General features: G+C 45.1%; 1 protein-coding gene across 4 annotated transcripts in view; it reads right to left on the bottom strand.

The window, feature by feature from the left end:
- Window positions 1-9: 9 nt before the first annotated feature.
- Window positions 10-14,614, bottom strand: part of shroom1 (shroom family member 1) — a 30,510-nt gene continuing 15,905 nt past the window's right edge. For 2 of the 4 annotated variants that reach the window (XM_010729365.3, XM_027273594.1), the window contains exons 2-9: window positions 7,136-10,028; window positions 6,862-7,048; window positions 6,569-6,630; window positions 5,485-6,138; window positions 4,711-5,301; window positions 4,022-4,118; window positions 3,249-3,521; window positions 10-1,867 (exon numbers count right to left, since the gene is read on the bottom strand). In XM_010729365.3, the coding sequence (XP_010727667.3) occupies window positions 1,613-1,867; window positions 3,249-3,521; window positions 4,022-4,118; window positions 4,711-5,301; window positions 5,485-6,138; window positions 6,569-6,630; window positions 6,862-7,048; window positions 7,136-9,834 (4,818 nt within the window). In that variant the 5' untranslated portion in view covers window positions 9,835-10,028 and the 3' untranslated portion in view covers window positions 10-1,612. Of the gene's footprint in view, window positions 1,868-3,248; window positions 3,522-4,021; window positions 4,119-4,710; window positions 5,302-5,484; window positions 6,139-6,568; window positions 6,631-6,861; window positions 7,049-7,135; window positions 10,029-12,406; window positions 12,697-14,614 lie in introns of those variants that run through there. The other 2 variants (XM_019259659.2, XM_019259660.2) reach the window with 2 other exon arrangements.

Below are 14,614 nucleotides of genomic sequence, written 5' to 3'. Positions count from 1 at the left end.
CGTATAAATTTAAATAAACTTGCTACATGTGTCCAAAAGTGGCTACACTGAGGAGGTAGAGAATAGAAAATGAGTTTAAGACACCTGAAGTGAAGGTTGTGGACTTTACTCTTTAAAACAAAAAAAAGTATTTCAAGTATCTCGTGTCACTTCTGTGACAAGGGGACATTGGGAGAAAATACTAAGGGACATAACTGCTTAGTTATCTTAGAAGAGGTTTAGCACCTCCATATGAGGAGCTGTTCCACTATGAAATCATCAACATTTAACAACAATAAAAAGGTCCAGTGTGTAAGATTTAGGGACATCTATCAAAACACTATAATATGTATAACTGTGTTTCTGTTATGCTTTCTTTACCCTAGAATGAGTATTTTAAATCTACAGAGGAAGGGGGTCCTCTTCCACGGAGTCCGCCATGTTTCTACAAAAGCCTAGAATGGACAAATCAAAATACTGTCTCCAAATAGGGTCTTTTTTTGCCAGTTTCACGACTACCATAGTTTTGCATTCACACCTTGAATTGGACGGTGAGGTGAGGGGTATTTTGTTGGTTGCAATCTGCCACCTAACCACTAGATGCCGCTAAATCTCACACACTGGACCTTTAAGTATGAAATTAGCTGGAAAAGTACACAATATGTAATGTTGCTGGGTGTCCTCATGCACCTTTTGAAAAAAAAAAAACATTAACTCGTCATTCTTTTTTAAAATGAATGACAGAACAAACAAAAGAAGTAAAAGAGAAATCTTGTTTAAACGGATGGAGTAAGGCTTTCAACTTGAGATCTGAAAACAAATCTGATTTGAAGAAATGTGCATTTATGTATCATTTCAAAGTGCTTTTTTTTCATTCACCCTTTTTGGTTTTTAGTGCCTTAATTTGAAACACATACAAAAAAAAAGAACATTTAAAAAGATTAAATCTATTACAACTATTGTACATTTTACTGACATGATGCAGCAGATCGCCCCCTCTCACGCTACTCTCTTTCACTGAAGCCTTCTGACTGGTCAAAATACAACCTTAAAGCTTATAATAGGTTTCCACATGTGCAGATACAGGACTGTAAGCACTACCATCATGATGAAAAGTGAAGGACAGTGTGAACATGTGAAGGCTGAATTGCTAACAGGTAAAATTTCCACCCAGCAGCTCTAAGAGAAAACAACACGAAACGTTCCACAGCAATATTAATAATCAAGGCACACAAAAACAGTTCAAGACGTCTGTTCAGAGTCAACGGAAACATGTACAACATGTTGGGAAACGTCTTCAGATGCACGCTGCAGATTGTGCAGGCCGACAATGGGCGCAGATTGGGTGGGAGAGTGTTCTGGGCACCCTCTGTAGATGACAGAAAGTCTCAATTTGTCATCTCATGTACGCCCTATAGTTATGGGAGGAGAGCAGATGGCATGATGGGATTCCCAAAGGCCCTGTCAACTCTTTAAAAAGACAGAACAAACAGCCATAACAGTGTGCAAAGGGGTTGGAGATATCAGCTGAACCACTTATAATCCACTCCTTTTGTGTCTAAGGGGCAAACCGAGCCAGAAAAGTACAGCCAAATCTCTCCATGTGTCTTTTTGAACATCTTCTTTGAAGGCTTCACAGATTCAGGCTGCTGGAGAGGGCCTCCAGCTGCTCCTCTCCCAGTCTCTGCTTCTCTTCAAGGTCCTTCTGCCGGATGAGCAGCGACGCCTTCGTCTGGACGAAGCGCCGGTAGTCCTGCAGCTGCTCGGCGGACAGCTGACGCGAAAGAAAGGTGGAAACCAGGTTCTCTCTCCGGTCCAGGTTATCCTTCAGATCTTTGGCGTCCTCCCTCTGTTTGCAGAGCAGACGGTGGCGACTGTCCAGAGATTGCTGAGAGCAGAGACAGGGGAATTAAAAAGATAAATTACACCTGATATAGTCAAAAGGTTGATGTTGGTGAGGACAAAGAAATATGTTGGGTCAGTTATTGTAATTTTAACCTTATTCTGGTTTTGAATTCACGCCTCGCAGAGCATTGGACCCATGCTGATAATACGAAATGAAGAACCTGCTGTAACCAGAATCAGGCAAATACAGAATTTGAGATGACTGCTGTTAGAAAGCATAAAGCTTTAAGTGCCACATTTTGGTTTATATTTTTTGTTTTAATTGAAAGCTAATATGTTGGTCGGTGTAACAGGGAGCTGTGAAAGTTGCACGATCATGTTTCAAACAGCCACAGGACAGGAGGTGCAGTATTTCCTTATGTCAACAGAGGGCAGGGTAAATACAAATGTCACCGAAACCGAGCTGGAGTTTCGGTGAGTCAGTGTAAATACCAGTGTTGCTGATAACAGCAAGAAAACAAATGAGCCTCTAACAAGCCCTCAGTGTGTGGCACGATCAGCTGGGCTTATGCCTGATGGACAAACTAACAAGGAGCCCTTTCAGGATAAATCTAGAAATCTAATGCATCCATGCAAACATAAATTGATGCTGGAAATACCGGGGTGCATAATGAAACAGGATATCCAGAGGGAAGACAAAGCAAAGCACAGAGCTTAAGTCAGGTCTTGTGACACCAGCTATCACAAGAGACCAAATTCATGCTCTTAATATATTTATACTTGAAATAAAGTGTAATATAACTACCCTTAGATGCAGCATGATGACTTTCAGGCAATTATGTCTCAATATATCAACCCAGCTGGTGCAGCCATGTCAAACGCGACATCAAGAATACTCTGATAAATGTCTGATAAAGCGTCGGGCTCAAACACAGATAAGCTAAAAAGAATTGGCAATTAAACACAGATAAACCCCAACAAGATTTTTCGAATTCCACGTGGTGAGAAACCTTGACTCCTGTTAAAGTCGCCCTTCAACTTTTGGCTTCGAGTGGCGTGTTTGCTGTTCTAAAGTAAACAGAACGAGTATAGCTGAGGGCATGGGAGCAGCCGCACACTTTTTACACTTCTCATGGTCGTCTTTTTTGGCCACAAGCTCCAAATGAACTGCAGTGAATCATGAGATCTTTGAGTTTACTTCACACATTTCCCCAAGGAGCACCGCCAGCGGTGTGCTTTTAACATGCATGTATGTATGTGTAAACATCTTCAGGGGGGAAAGGCAGGAGCGTAAATGGGATTTTAAAACACGAAGCACATGACGGTGCATTGTAGTACATTAGTACATATTGATTCAGCTGACCTTTAACCCTTCTGTGTGCCTTATATTCTCTATGGACAACATGAAGGCCTCAGTTCCTCACCTTCTCCTCAGGATCCGTGTGTTGGTCCACGGTGCTCAGGGCGTTCTGTACTCTGGCTAGGCGAGCAGACAGGCACAGCAGCAGGTTTACAACCCTCTCCAGGTCTCCTATGAACAGGTTGTACCTCTCTAGCTCCACGGGAAGACAGTGCTCACGCACCAGCACCTCTAGAGTCTCCCCGTGGGCCACGTTCTCCTGAATCTCCGTCTGGAGGGGGCCCCGCATCTCTTCCAGTGAGCGCAGACGCGACTCGATATAAGACACTAAGAGACGCTGTTAGATCAAGCAAGAGAATGTAATGCGTTAGCGATTTTAGGCAATAACGCAGACACACACGGTGAAATATTTATTTTGCATTTGCTGTCATAGAATCATGAATAAAGGCTGTATACTGTATCAAAAGTAAATATGGTAGGTAGTCAGGGAGAGGGGGAGGCTATGTGCTGAGCCAAGCATTAGGCAAGTGGGAGACACTGATAAGAGGTAGACTGTACATCATGTGATAAGAGAGACGTGACTATATCAGTCTGAAATGACTCCACCTGAGGCCAAACAGTCGGGATGATATCAATATGAAATCATCAGGGTTACTGTTTAAAAGAAAAATGGAGTGAGACCGCGAAGTTTCCTCTGCTTTCTCATCATTTCTGCCATCTCTCCGTCCCATTTTGTTTTCTTTCGGGGTCTTCGTAATGCCCTTTCTTCTCTTTTGACTGTAAAAAGATCACATCCACTTCTCCGTCATCCACTACTTTGCATAAATTAATTATTACCTTCTTCTCCGTGACGTCAGCTTTGCTCTGCAAGTCTGCACACTGAGGTTTGAGGCTGTCAGGAACCGACGGTTCAGCCCCTTCGACGGTTTCAGTGCTAGAAAAAAAAAAAGGTGTTCAGGTCAAGCTAGCTTTCTTGCAACCTGTTGATGCAACCGATGATTCTCGCTCTCTGTGTATCTCAAATGTGCTTACACTCGCAGTAATCCGAGTGCAGGTACAGCAGTAAGCAGATAGCAGGCATGATGCAACAAACGGTAACACAGCACTGGTGGAGCTCGGTTCTTAAAAACCAGCGTCAAGTTTCTTAGAGAAACATTAAGCTCGGAATCCTAATGAAGTTGGCCTCGTCTGCACTCAAAACACAGCTCCAAAACAGTTTTGAAGATGTGAGTGAGATGGATTATTTTTCCATCTACACAGCTGTGTTTATCTAGAAGATAACTAGTCCTGAGAGTCAGGATTTGGAAAATTTACAACGCAAGTCTCGATATCTTCCATTACTTTGCCAATTTCTTTTCTGTCACTTTAAATCATTTCAGAAGTTTTCTCAGGTGAGTGCTGTCCTTTCTAACTCGCAGTAAAATGCTCTCAGTGTCCACTCTAGGCCAGTGGAAACTAGTGGGAGTGTATTTATGACTACCAGAGCATAACCTCTAAGTGTAATGTTCCAGGACATTAACATTTACCTTTCCACAGCTCCTTTCTGCTCCTGTTTCTTCTTGTAGTGCTCCTCCATCAGCAGCGTGTCCTCTGACAGCAGCTGCTCCATCAGCATAAGTGCCGTCTTACGATTCGCCAGCGGGTACAGCACTCTGGCCAACGATTGGTCAGCCTTAACCACTGCTTCTACAAGTTCCTCCCACTGGGGTCGCTCCATGGGCTTCTCCAGGCTCTCTGTTTCTCCCTCCGGTGTTCCCCTCTCCAGCATCTCCTGGTTTTCTCCCGTCTTCTCCTGTCCCATTTCTGGATTTTTCTCGTCCTCCACCTGCTGACTGATGTTTGCGTCAGAGACGGAGGTGCAGGGAGATGTAGAGGTTTCGCTTGCCTGCGTCGGAGGGGCTGGGCTGTCATCAAAAACGTTGTCCTTCAGCGGCGAGGTCTGGACTTCCTCTTTGCTCTCTTCTTCCGGAGGGAGAATCCACAGTGATGGATCTGTGGTGACGCCGCAGCTCAGAGACACTTCATGGTTTGAATCAGGCGTTTGGCCGTTGCTGCCTGGTTCATCCACTGACTGCTCTCTCTCTGATGCAGTCCCAGAAGAAGAAGTCCTGACTCTGCTGGAAGTCAAAAAAATGTGGTTAAGAATCAAACCTGGCCAAAGTCATATTTGCAGAATCCCAAACACCTGTTGGAGTTTGTTTGGATGATGTATTATAGCAGGGAGTGGTGAGGCATGTTCAATTAGTCAAATCAGTTCACAGAGGAAACAAATACTGCATTGCTATAGAGTCTAATCTCACCTGGAGCTAGGCTTGTTTTCACAAAGAAGCTTTGTCTGGGTGGGGGTGGACGAGGTGGATTTGATCTCCTTCTCACTGGTTTCAAGACCTCTTGGGGAAGGTGGGTTAGATGAAGTCTCACTGGGCGGTCTACTGGACCTGAATACATCTGTGACAGGACCGTGACTTCCCGGAGGTCCAGAGTGAACCCTGGCCCGGGAAGAGGAGGGGGCTGGCGAGGTGGATCTACTAGAGTTCCTTGTTGTAGCGTCCTCCTCCGGTTCTGAGTTCTGCTTCAACAAAGACTTTCTCTGGGTTTGGTTTTGTGTCTGTCCCTGAGTGCTCTTCAGACCAACAGTCTCTGGTTCTTTTGCCGCTTGGTCTGTTACGTATTGTTTCTTCCTCCCTCTCTCCTGGCCCTGGGCTTCTCTGGTGTCACCAAGGTATGAAACACTCCTCTTGTCTCTGTCCAGTCCACCCGGTCCTCCTGGTCTACTCGAACACCTCCACAGTTGATCCAGCTGCTCGGAACTTTTACTCATGGCTGATGGTCGGGTTAACTTTGATGCCCCAAGCTCTTCCATGGACTTCCCCCTTTGTGCAACCACACGGACACGCTGCTGGCCCTCAGGAGCTGGCTTTACTATGGAGACCTCAGTGGCATTTTTCTGAGGACTGACAGTGACATGCAGTGTTTAAACGTGTAACACACTGTCAGTCATACAAACTTATACACACTACAGAGAAAATATTGTCCTTTAAATGAAAAGAACATTTTCATATGCATCATAAAAGGGCTCTGGAAAATGTTATTTTAGGACTGGCAGTAATAATTTGATATTCCTACAAATCACAGTGCTGTTTGGAGAAACAGGCCGACTCCTTGAAAATGGTTCTGTCTATTATTATTCTTTTACAGTCCTTGCATAAATCTTTGAAAAGGAATGCTGGTTTGCAGGAGCAGGTGGGTGTTGACTTTGCAGTGCCACAATGAATCAAGTGGAGATTTATAGTCTGTGCCACAGTGTACACATCACTGACCTAATACTCTCCTGACCTAAAACCACTGAAAACGTCCCAATTTATCTGCAGCGCTGGTACATACCTCCAGGTTTCCATAGTGTTAACTGGTAATGGATCCATCTCATAGTCTTCTGCCTGCAGACCCTGCAGAAAAAAACACATGAATTCAGTCTGGATCAGTATACTTAAAAATAGTACACTTAAATGTTGTCTTTTGAATTCAATAGTATATAAAATGAGTGTGAAGCAGCCAGACGTGGGTTTATTAATAAACTCCACAATTGTGGCAAGTCATTTACTGTATCTACCAATGCATTTTCACCTCGTTAGCGCTAACTACTTGTCACAGATATGTGTTTTCACAGTTGAACTCACCTCAAACGCATGTGGTGTGGAAGTCGATCGGTTCCTGAAGAAACTAGGTGGTTCTGGCTGATCCAGGAGACTCTCCACTGAGGCACACTTCCCCTGAGATGGACCTTGACTCTCCCTCCATCTGGGTTTATTGGACTGGCCAGCATATTGGCCTGAACAAGACTGAGCTGAGAAGAACTGGGCATACCTATGAAGATTTACATAGAATATTTAAAATGTTTGATTTTATCTATACAACAAAATTCTTGCGCTCTGGCTCTGCTTTTTTTTGTACCTGATGGAGCTGGTGGAGGAATCAAGGATGCGTCCTGCAGAGTGCGGTCTGTGGAGTTTCTTCTTGGTGTTTTTGCCTTCATTATTTGCTGATAGAGGTCTGGAACCCCAGTCGAATGGTTTCTCCCCCAGAGAATGCCTCTGTCTGGACGGAGGTGGTAACTGAGGCGCTGGTTGCTGTGGCTCAGCCACTTTCTGGCCCGTCTTCCGCTCCATGTACTCCACCAGGGCCTTGTGTTGCAGATGTTTTAAGTTCGTCTTTGAAGCGCTAGAGGCTGAAAGGGCTCGACCTCTTGTCTCGAACATCTTTCTCCGCGCAGCAACCAGTCCCTGCTCTCCTTGTTGTGCATGCTCTTCAACCTCACGTTCAACTGCAAACAGGATGTCACCTTCGTTGCCGAAAGAGCGGCAAGCAGAGTGGACGGGGCCACCGCCGAGCTGGTTGAGTTTCTCCGGTTCGGAGTAGCACATCTTCTTCTGCTCTTGAGTCAAACGCTTCCTGCCTCCAATGCGCGCTACCTGAGGTTGGGCCACATTTTCCGGTCTCCCGTTTTCCTTTTCAGTCTCATTGTCCATCTCCTTCTGACTCTCACTGACCTCTTCTATGCTCCCCCTCTCTGTCTCCTCAGAGATCACAGAGGGAGTGAGTGTGTCTGTGGAAGTCTCAGAATCCTGTGATAAGGAGAAAGTGTGGATCACTGGAGGTCTCAGCTCAGGTTTTTGCCTGGTGCGGTGTGGCCATGACAGCTGCAGGTCCCTCCTTTTAAATGACGTCTCCCTTAAGACTTTAGACTGGGCGTCCTTCAGCTTTTCTTTGTAGTACTTTTTAAATGAGTCATCTAGTGTGTTACAGGCTGAGATAAGTTCCCCTCTGTCGTTCTTGCTTGTGTCACTTTTTGGAGCTCTCTCATTGTCGTTAACAGCCACATCTCCATGGCCCGTTTTGTTTACGATTGCTTCTTTGCCTTTCATACTGAAATCAGAACTCTTTTTAGGTTGTAATGCTGCCCTGCTGGCTCCAGTAAGGTGGTACAGAAGCGGGGTTGTTTCTTTGTTTATCCTCTCGCTGGCTACATCTCCCAGGGGCTGCCGTTTCCCTCTCTTTGCTTGCTCCTCTCTTTTGTGTGGTGGTTCGTTGCTGATCAGTGAAGTGACATCCTTCGTTTGTGTGGATGCATGTGGTGAACAGTTTCTGTCAGGTCCACAGTAGAATATTGGGTTGTTCGCAGTGTGGCGGCCAATATCCCGACTCTGCGTCATGTCGATTTCTTCTAAGGTTTCAAAGCTTCGAGAGGACTGCATCGAGATGAGGGAGAGTCTGCGATTCTCCTGATCCTGGTTCCTAAAGGACAGGTCCTTGCCCTGAGACACAGAAGTGAAAACCTCTCTCTCATCTGGAATCACACCACTAGAAGAGCGAGAGCTCTCTTGGAGAGGTCGAAACATATTGTCCATTGTGCTGTGGCATCTTTCTTTCTCTCTGAGCTGGTGTGTCTCCAACACAGTGGAGCTCTCACTCCCAGTCTCCGACCCACACACAGATGCAGAGTGTGTCCTCGTACCAGATTCCGACAGCTTACACACTCCCGTGACGAAGTAAAACTGACCCTTGTGCTGGATGCTGCTGTTGATAAAACTCTGACCTGAATTCCAGGGGCTGGAGGCTCGGGCTGGCTCCGAACCAAGCCAATCGTGAGCCGAGTGTGACCTTTTGCGTTGACTCTCAAAATGGCTACTGCTACCACCGAACTTGTGATGGTCTCCGTTACATGCATCGCTGCTTGAGAGCTGTCTGCGTTTCTGGTGCTCAGACTGGCTCGTACCTCGGGGAGGTGATCGGCTTAGGATGTTTGTTGACTTCTGCTGCTCAGAGGCAGCTTTGTTATCTGTAATGAAAAGGTATTCTGGGTTCAACGGCACCCTGGTCTGATCATGAGGCTGGAGGTGGGGGCGGTGGCTTGATGGTTGCTGGGCCTGTGGCTGTTGCGGTTGAGAGCCCCTCCAAACTGAGTACACTGGGTCAGAATTGAGGCTTCCTGTACCTGGGTTAGCAGTCTCAGGCCTTGAGCCATTCAGACCATGGGACTGTCGATTGTGGGGTCTGGGCTGTTGTTGAGGCTGTGGCTGCTGGGGTTGAAACTCAGCACTGTGGCGGTGGACCCTGGTGTTCTCCAAGTTTTTCGTAGCTATGAAACTATCCAAGCGTGCTGGAACTGGAGGAGGACGGACTGGAGGGTAAGCACCTTGGGACGGAGCCCCTGAAGCCACCTCTTGTTTAGAGAGTGCTTTGTTGTTGGTGTGGAAACTCTCATTGCCATTGTGGTGGTTTGCATTGATGTTGTCATTGCTGCGGTACTGCTGGGAGAACGCTTCCACAGAGCGATAGAGCTGGTCCATGGTCTTTGAGTCAGACTGCAGAACCTGGGTCGGATGGTAAATGGACTTTACATACTTGAGATCAGCATAGTGGAGGGAACTGGACTGTAGGTCATCCGTGAGAAAGGGAGAGGGGTAGTCTGGGGCAGTTGACCCGCCAGAAAAGGAGCTATAGGCAGAGTCTCCTTTGCCGTGTTGGTGATGGGCAAGTTGGTCGGCGATGCTGCTGTTGGACTTGGCTGGGGAGAGCCGACTGACAGGCAGGCTCAGAGGATGCAGGTCCACGTTGTTCATTCTCTCAAAGTGTAAGCTGTAAGAATCCATGGAGGACTGGGGCCAGTGGCAGGAAGGGAAGGGCAGTGCGCTGATGCATGTGTCTTCCTTGTGGGCGAAACTGGGGGGAATTACCACCAACACATTTACACCAGGTTGTCTGTCACGCTTGTTGCTAATTAGGTCATTTTCCTGCCTCCTTTTTGTTTATACAAAGCCACTTGAAAAGGTCTGCTCAGTAGCTCCTAAGGGAGAAAACATAAACACAGACCAGTTATCAGCCTGGGGCTCTACATCAGTGGAAAATGACTGCTCAAGAGTGAAACGGTCAGACGAAATGTGTGTTCAAATGAGAGTGACTGACACATACTCTGTATATCACATTACTTTGTGTAGTCTTCACAAATGCCTCATTGAATAGCTTACTGCTTTGTAGTTCAACCAAACATGTTTGTATCAGAATTTTAACTTGGCACAACCCCTTGGCTGCTGGCACCCGCAACCCACACTCCCATATCAAAGAAAAACACATTTACGGTGCACGCATGCAAAAGTAAGATCTCCATTTTGCAGGGTGCTTTCTACTCCAATACCAGTAAGATGCCAGAAGTAAGTAAGAAGTAAATCACTACTGATAAATCTTAGCCTGGCATTTCTGGGTCAAATTCCTTTCGTGAGAAATCTCGCTCCATCTGTTAGAATTTGTAAAGACAAATCATATACTCTACTGACTGAAAATATGTTTGGTTTCTCCAGTTGAGAACTGCTTTGATTGTCCTAATTAATACTCGATTGATTAACTAGTTTAGACAAAATAGTAACTTGACAGCAGTGAAGTGTAAGGTGAGGAATTCAAATTAAATTCCCTGACACAGCAGTTACTTTTTTTCCTCTTCGTCTTTAATGATAAGTCTATGCTGACAGTATTTTTTTTTTTTCATAAGACACACGATCATTTCGGGGTTTTCCCGACTCTTACAGTTCACTGCAGCTTGGTTTTATAGGTCAGTACAGTTGACCACCTGTTGAAGGTGCCTGTCTGCCGCTCTGCATCAACGAGGCCTCTAATTAAGGGTCTTGAGGTTTGGTGGTGCACGTCGCAGCGCACGCACAAAAAAATGTCAGGAATTTCATATGGAGCAACAGAAATCAGGGAGGATTAGTCATGTCACAGATCCATAATACCTCATTATACATCACTAAAAACCTGTCTACCCTTTTTTCCTTCATTATTCTTGGGACATTGAAGCAACTTTTACAGGTTATTATGTTGTGATAGAAGACGGAGGGTTTTGCAGATTATATGCCCTTTGATATATCACCAATTTTTTTCAATATAAAGGCAAAATGAACCCATAGAAAAGCTTAAATATCACATAATTAATCATATTTGAGTCTTTCTAACTGAATCGGCTGTATCACTCGTGTTATAGAAGCTGACTTGGATAGTCTTTTCATCACCAAACTCAAATGAACTTCAATCTTGACCAGACTGTTTATGGTGGGTTAATTTTCCACAAGTTTGTAATTTACTTAAATAAAAAAATAAATATAAAAATGCACAGAATTTAATACCTTAAAGGGATAAAAGTCCTGTAACACAGGGAAAACGGTCATCAACAGCAATCCCAAAAATCATCTTTACTTCAGAAACCAGCCCTTGCAAGTTAATGATAGGTTTAGGTTTAAGTGTGGACTTTAATGACAGGGTCATGCCTTTCCACCACTTTGTCATCAAGCTGAAGCTGCATACCTGTCACGCATGCACAAAGGTCAATGTTGCCAATAAAACAAGAGAGAGAGAAGCCAACCAGTTAATCAACTCTGATACGACAGAAAGCTGCTGGCCGCTTTATGAGACAGCTGATTTTTGTTTTGGGGTTTTTACCAGCCAAAAGTAGCGACAGCAAATCTAAGACTCCTGCGGCAAATGATCACAAGTGAAACTCCTTTATAATCAATTCAATGGGCAACATTTTCACAGTATTGCCAAGTTTGCCGGCTGAGCTGAAAAAACCTGAGTCAAACATGATCCTTGGTGGTCGTTTTGCATACACACAAAACCCACCTCCCAAGAGCCTTTCAAACTACAGTATTAAGGGGGATTCCATGTGTTTATGAAGGGCCTTCTGATCTGTGGTGTGTCTGTGTGTGTGTGTGTGTATGTGTGTGTGTGTGTGTATGTGTGTGTGTATGTGCGTGTGTATGTGCGTGTGTATGTGTGTGTGTGTGTGTGTGTGTGTGTGTGTGGTTTTGAGCCCTCCTCTCTTCCCTCTGCGAACTGAGAGAGAGGCTCCCAAACAGGGGAGCGCTCAAGTGGAAGTGATGGAGGGGACAGGCAGTGACAAAATGTACAGAGAGGAGAGAGGGAGGAAGGGGAGGGGAGGGGAGGGTGAGGCAGAGGGTGACCGGCCCAGACAAATACCCTCACACGCAAACCACAACAACAAGAGACAAGAGAAGTGAACAATGACAACAGGAAAGCTTAAGCTGGAAGCCTGGATCAACAGTCGTAAGAGAGACTGGGAATTACTTGGAGACCAACTACTTGCAGACTAGTTTGAAAGAAAGTTTCTAAACTTAAGAAAGTGCTGTTGGCAAGACAAACATAAAGAAAACTCACCCAAACTTTGAGTCTAAGTCGCTGACCTTCCGGATTTCCATATGCAAAAGAAATAAGTTTCCTAAGTTTCAACTTAAATACAGATTTGCTGAAGGATTTCCGTCTTTGTTTCTCATTCAGAACATCTTTCTTCCTCTAAAGAGGGACCACACCAAGTAACCAGGAGAGCGAGATATTAGAGGGAAGACTTCTAGCGAGTCCCTTCTCCCCCCACCGAGACCCCGAGGCTGCCTAGCGGGAGCCACTGATTGGCCAGCCGATGACGTCCGGCTCTCTGATGCACAATGAGCGCAGCGGAGGGAATATTTCACTGCCGCAGATAGCTGCTAGTGCTGCCGGCCGCCTGAACAACAGAGAGAGAGACACACACAGAGAGAGAGAGAGAGAGAGAGAGAGAGAGAGAGAGAGAGAGAGAGGAGAAGAAAAAAAAAAAAAGAGGCCTCGCATTCCTGGCTGGCTTCAAAGACGGAGCAGAGCCCGGGCGCCATTCATTCCCAAGGCCCTGAGCCCTGCACATGGAGACTAGCCAAGGCAGGAGGGAGGATGGAGGAGGGGAGGGGGCACTGTGGTGGTATGGGGCGGATGGGTGGACGGACGACCTCCCAGCCTCCACCCACCCTGAAGAAACAGTCACAAAGACTAACTATCCCCTATCATCACCCTCGTTTCCCCTTTTCCTCTTATTATAAACACCTATTAGTCGTCCCTTTATTCTTCTATTTACAGCCCGTTAATGACGCATATAAAGAGGTTAAACAGCTAATCAGTAACCAACTGCAGACATCTTTACAGCAGTAAGACTGATATAAAAGGCCATCATTACTGTAATTCATTTTTAATTCATGTAGTAATACCATGCCAGCGATAAGCGGCCTCTTTTGAAGATAAAACAAACTGTTTGTGATTTACGAGCAGTTAAAACAAGGCTTTTATTTTGACATCCGTCTTTCATAGGTCAGACTCGCTCTCTGTGACACCATCAGCTTTCAAACCTGCTGCGTCTAATAAGACAAAAGACCCTAGTTGCTTTCTCTATTGTTTTCTATTGTGGCTGGCACTGTCAGGGCTCAGCTCGACTGTCGTTGCTGTTCGCATGGTGTCAGACAGAGTGGTAATGCTGATGGCAGCAAAACTTTTCTTTGTGATAGACACATGAATACGAGTGTTTTAAGCAGACTATATGATTAATATATGCAAACGTAGCTTTGCAAAATTAAAGATAAATCTGAGCTGAAGCTCAGATTACAGCCAGATATTTACATTTCATATTTTTATTAGAGTACATTTCACCTTCAGCTATGGCATATGAAAGAAATCTTTAGGCCTCCTTTAGCATCTGTACAAATACAAAAACATCTAAACAATATTGAAATGGGATGTCAAAAGCATCCATCAGCTGATAGCTGTGATACAACTTTAAAATGTGGGTGGTTAATTAAGTCTCTTTCCACAAGTGATTACAAGTACTCCACGACAGGGGACACCATTAAATAGAGACGCCTAAACAAGGATAAGCTCTTGGTCACTTTCTGCCTGGCAACTGGGCTAAGTACTATATGGTGGATGGAGGAGAGCCTTAAGAACCGTAAGAATTTAAAGACCATAAAAAAAGTGGGACGTGGTCACGGATGGTGTCAGGGAAGGACACATTTTAGTAAAGAAGATTGGATTTATAAAACCACTGACTGAGAGAGAGAAACACGGGGTGAGGGCTGACGAAGAGAGGTGGAGGGGTGGGGGTAAATTCTTTCAGATTTCTTTTTTTTTTTTTCATTGGTGTTCCAGCGTGACCTTCACCATGCAGCCACGAGACTGGACCACACCACGCGTCTGAGCGAGAAGCAAAAGGCAGAAATCAGATGGACAGATAAGAGGATACGAGATAAAGATGCGGTGATAAAATAAAAAGATGCAACACTAACTGCAAGAATCAAAGACGAAACAGACAAGCAGAAAATTCAAAGACTATGGTGGTGGATGCCATGGTAGCCCTAGCCAACCCTAGCCAAGCCAAAAACAATAAGCTTGTTAGTCTCGCTAAGTCTGTTGATAAAGATAATGATGGGTTGATGGACCTCCAAAATCCTGACTGAAGGGCTAAGTGAACTGATCGTGTCCTCAAAACACTCAGAAACAACCTTTTGAAGTAACATAGCAGGAAAAGCACAGGTAGGATGAATGTAATTCATTATGGCTGTATTTAATTTA

Source organism: Larimichthys crocea, chromosome XXII, assembly GCF_000972845.2.
Source record: "Larimichthys crocea isolate SSNF chromosome XXII, L_crocea_2.0, whole genome shotgun sequence".
Lineage (NCBI taxonomy): Eukaryota > Metazoa > Chordata > Actinopteri > Sciaenidae > Larimichthys > Larimichthys crocea.
Note: the sequence above shows the minus strand (reverse complement) of the source record. Positions and strands in the feature narration are given on the sequence as shown.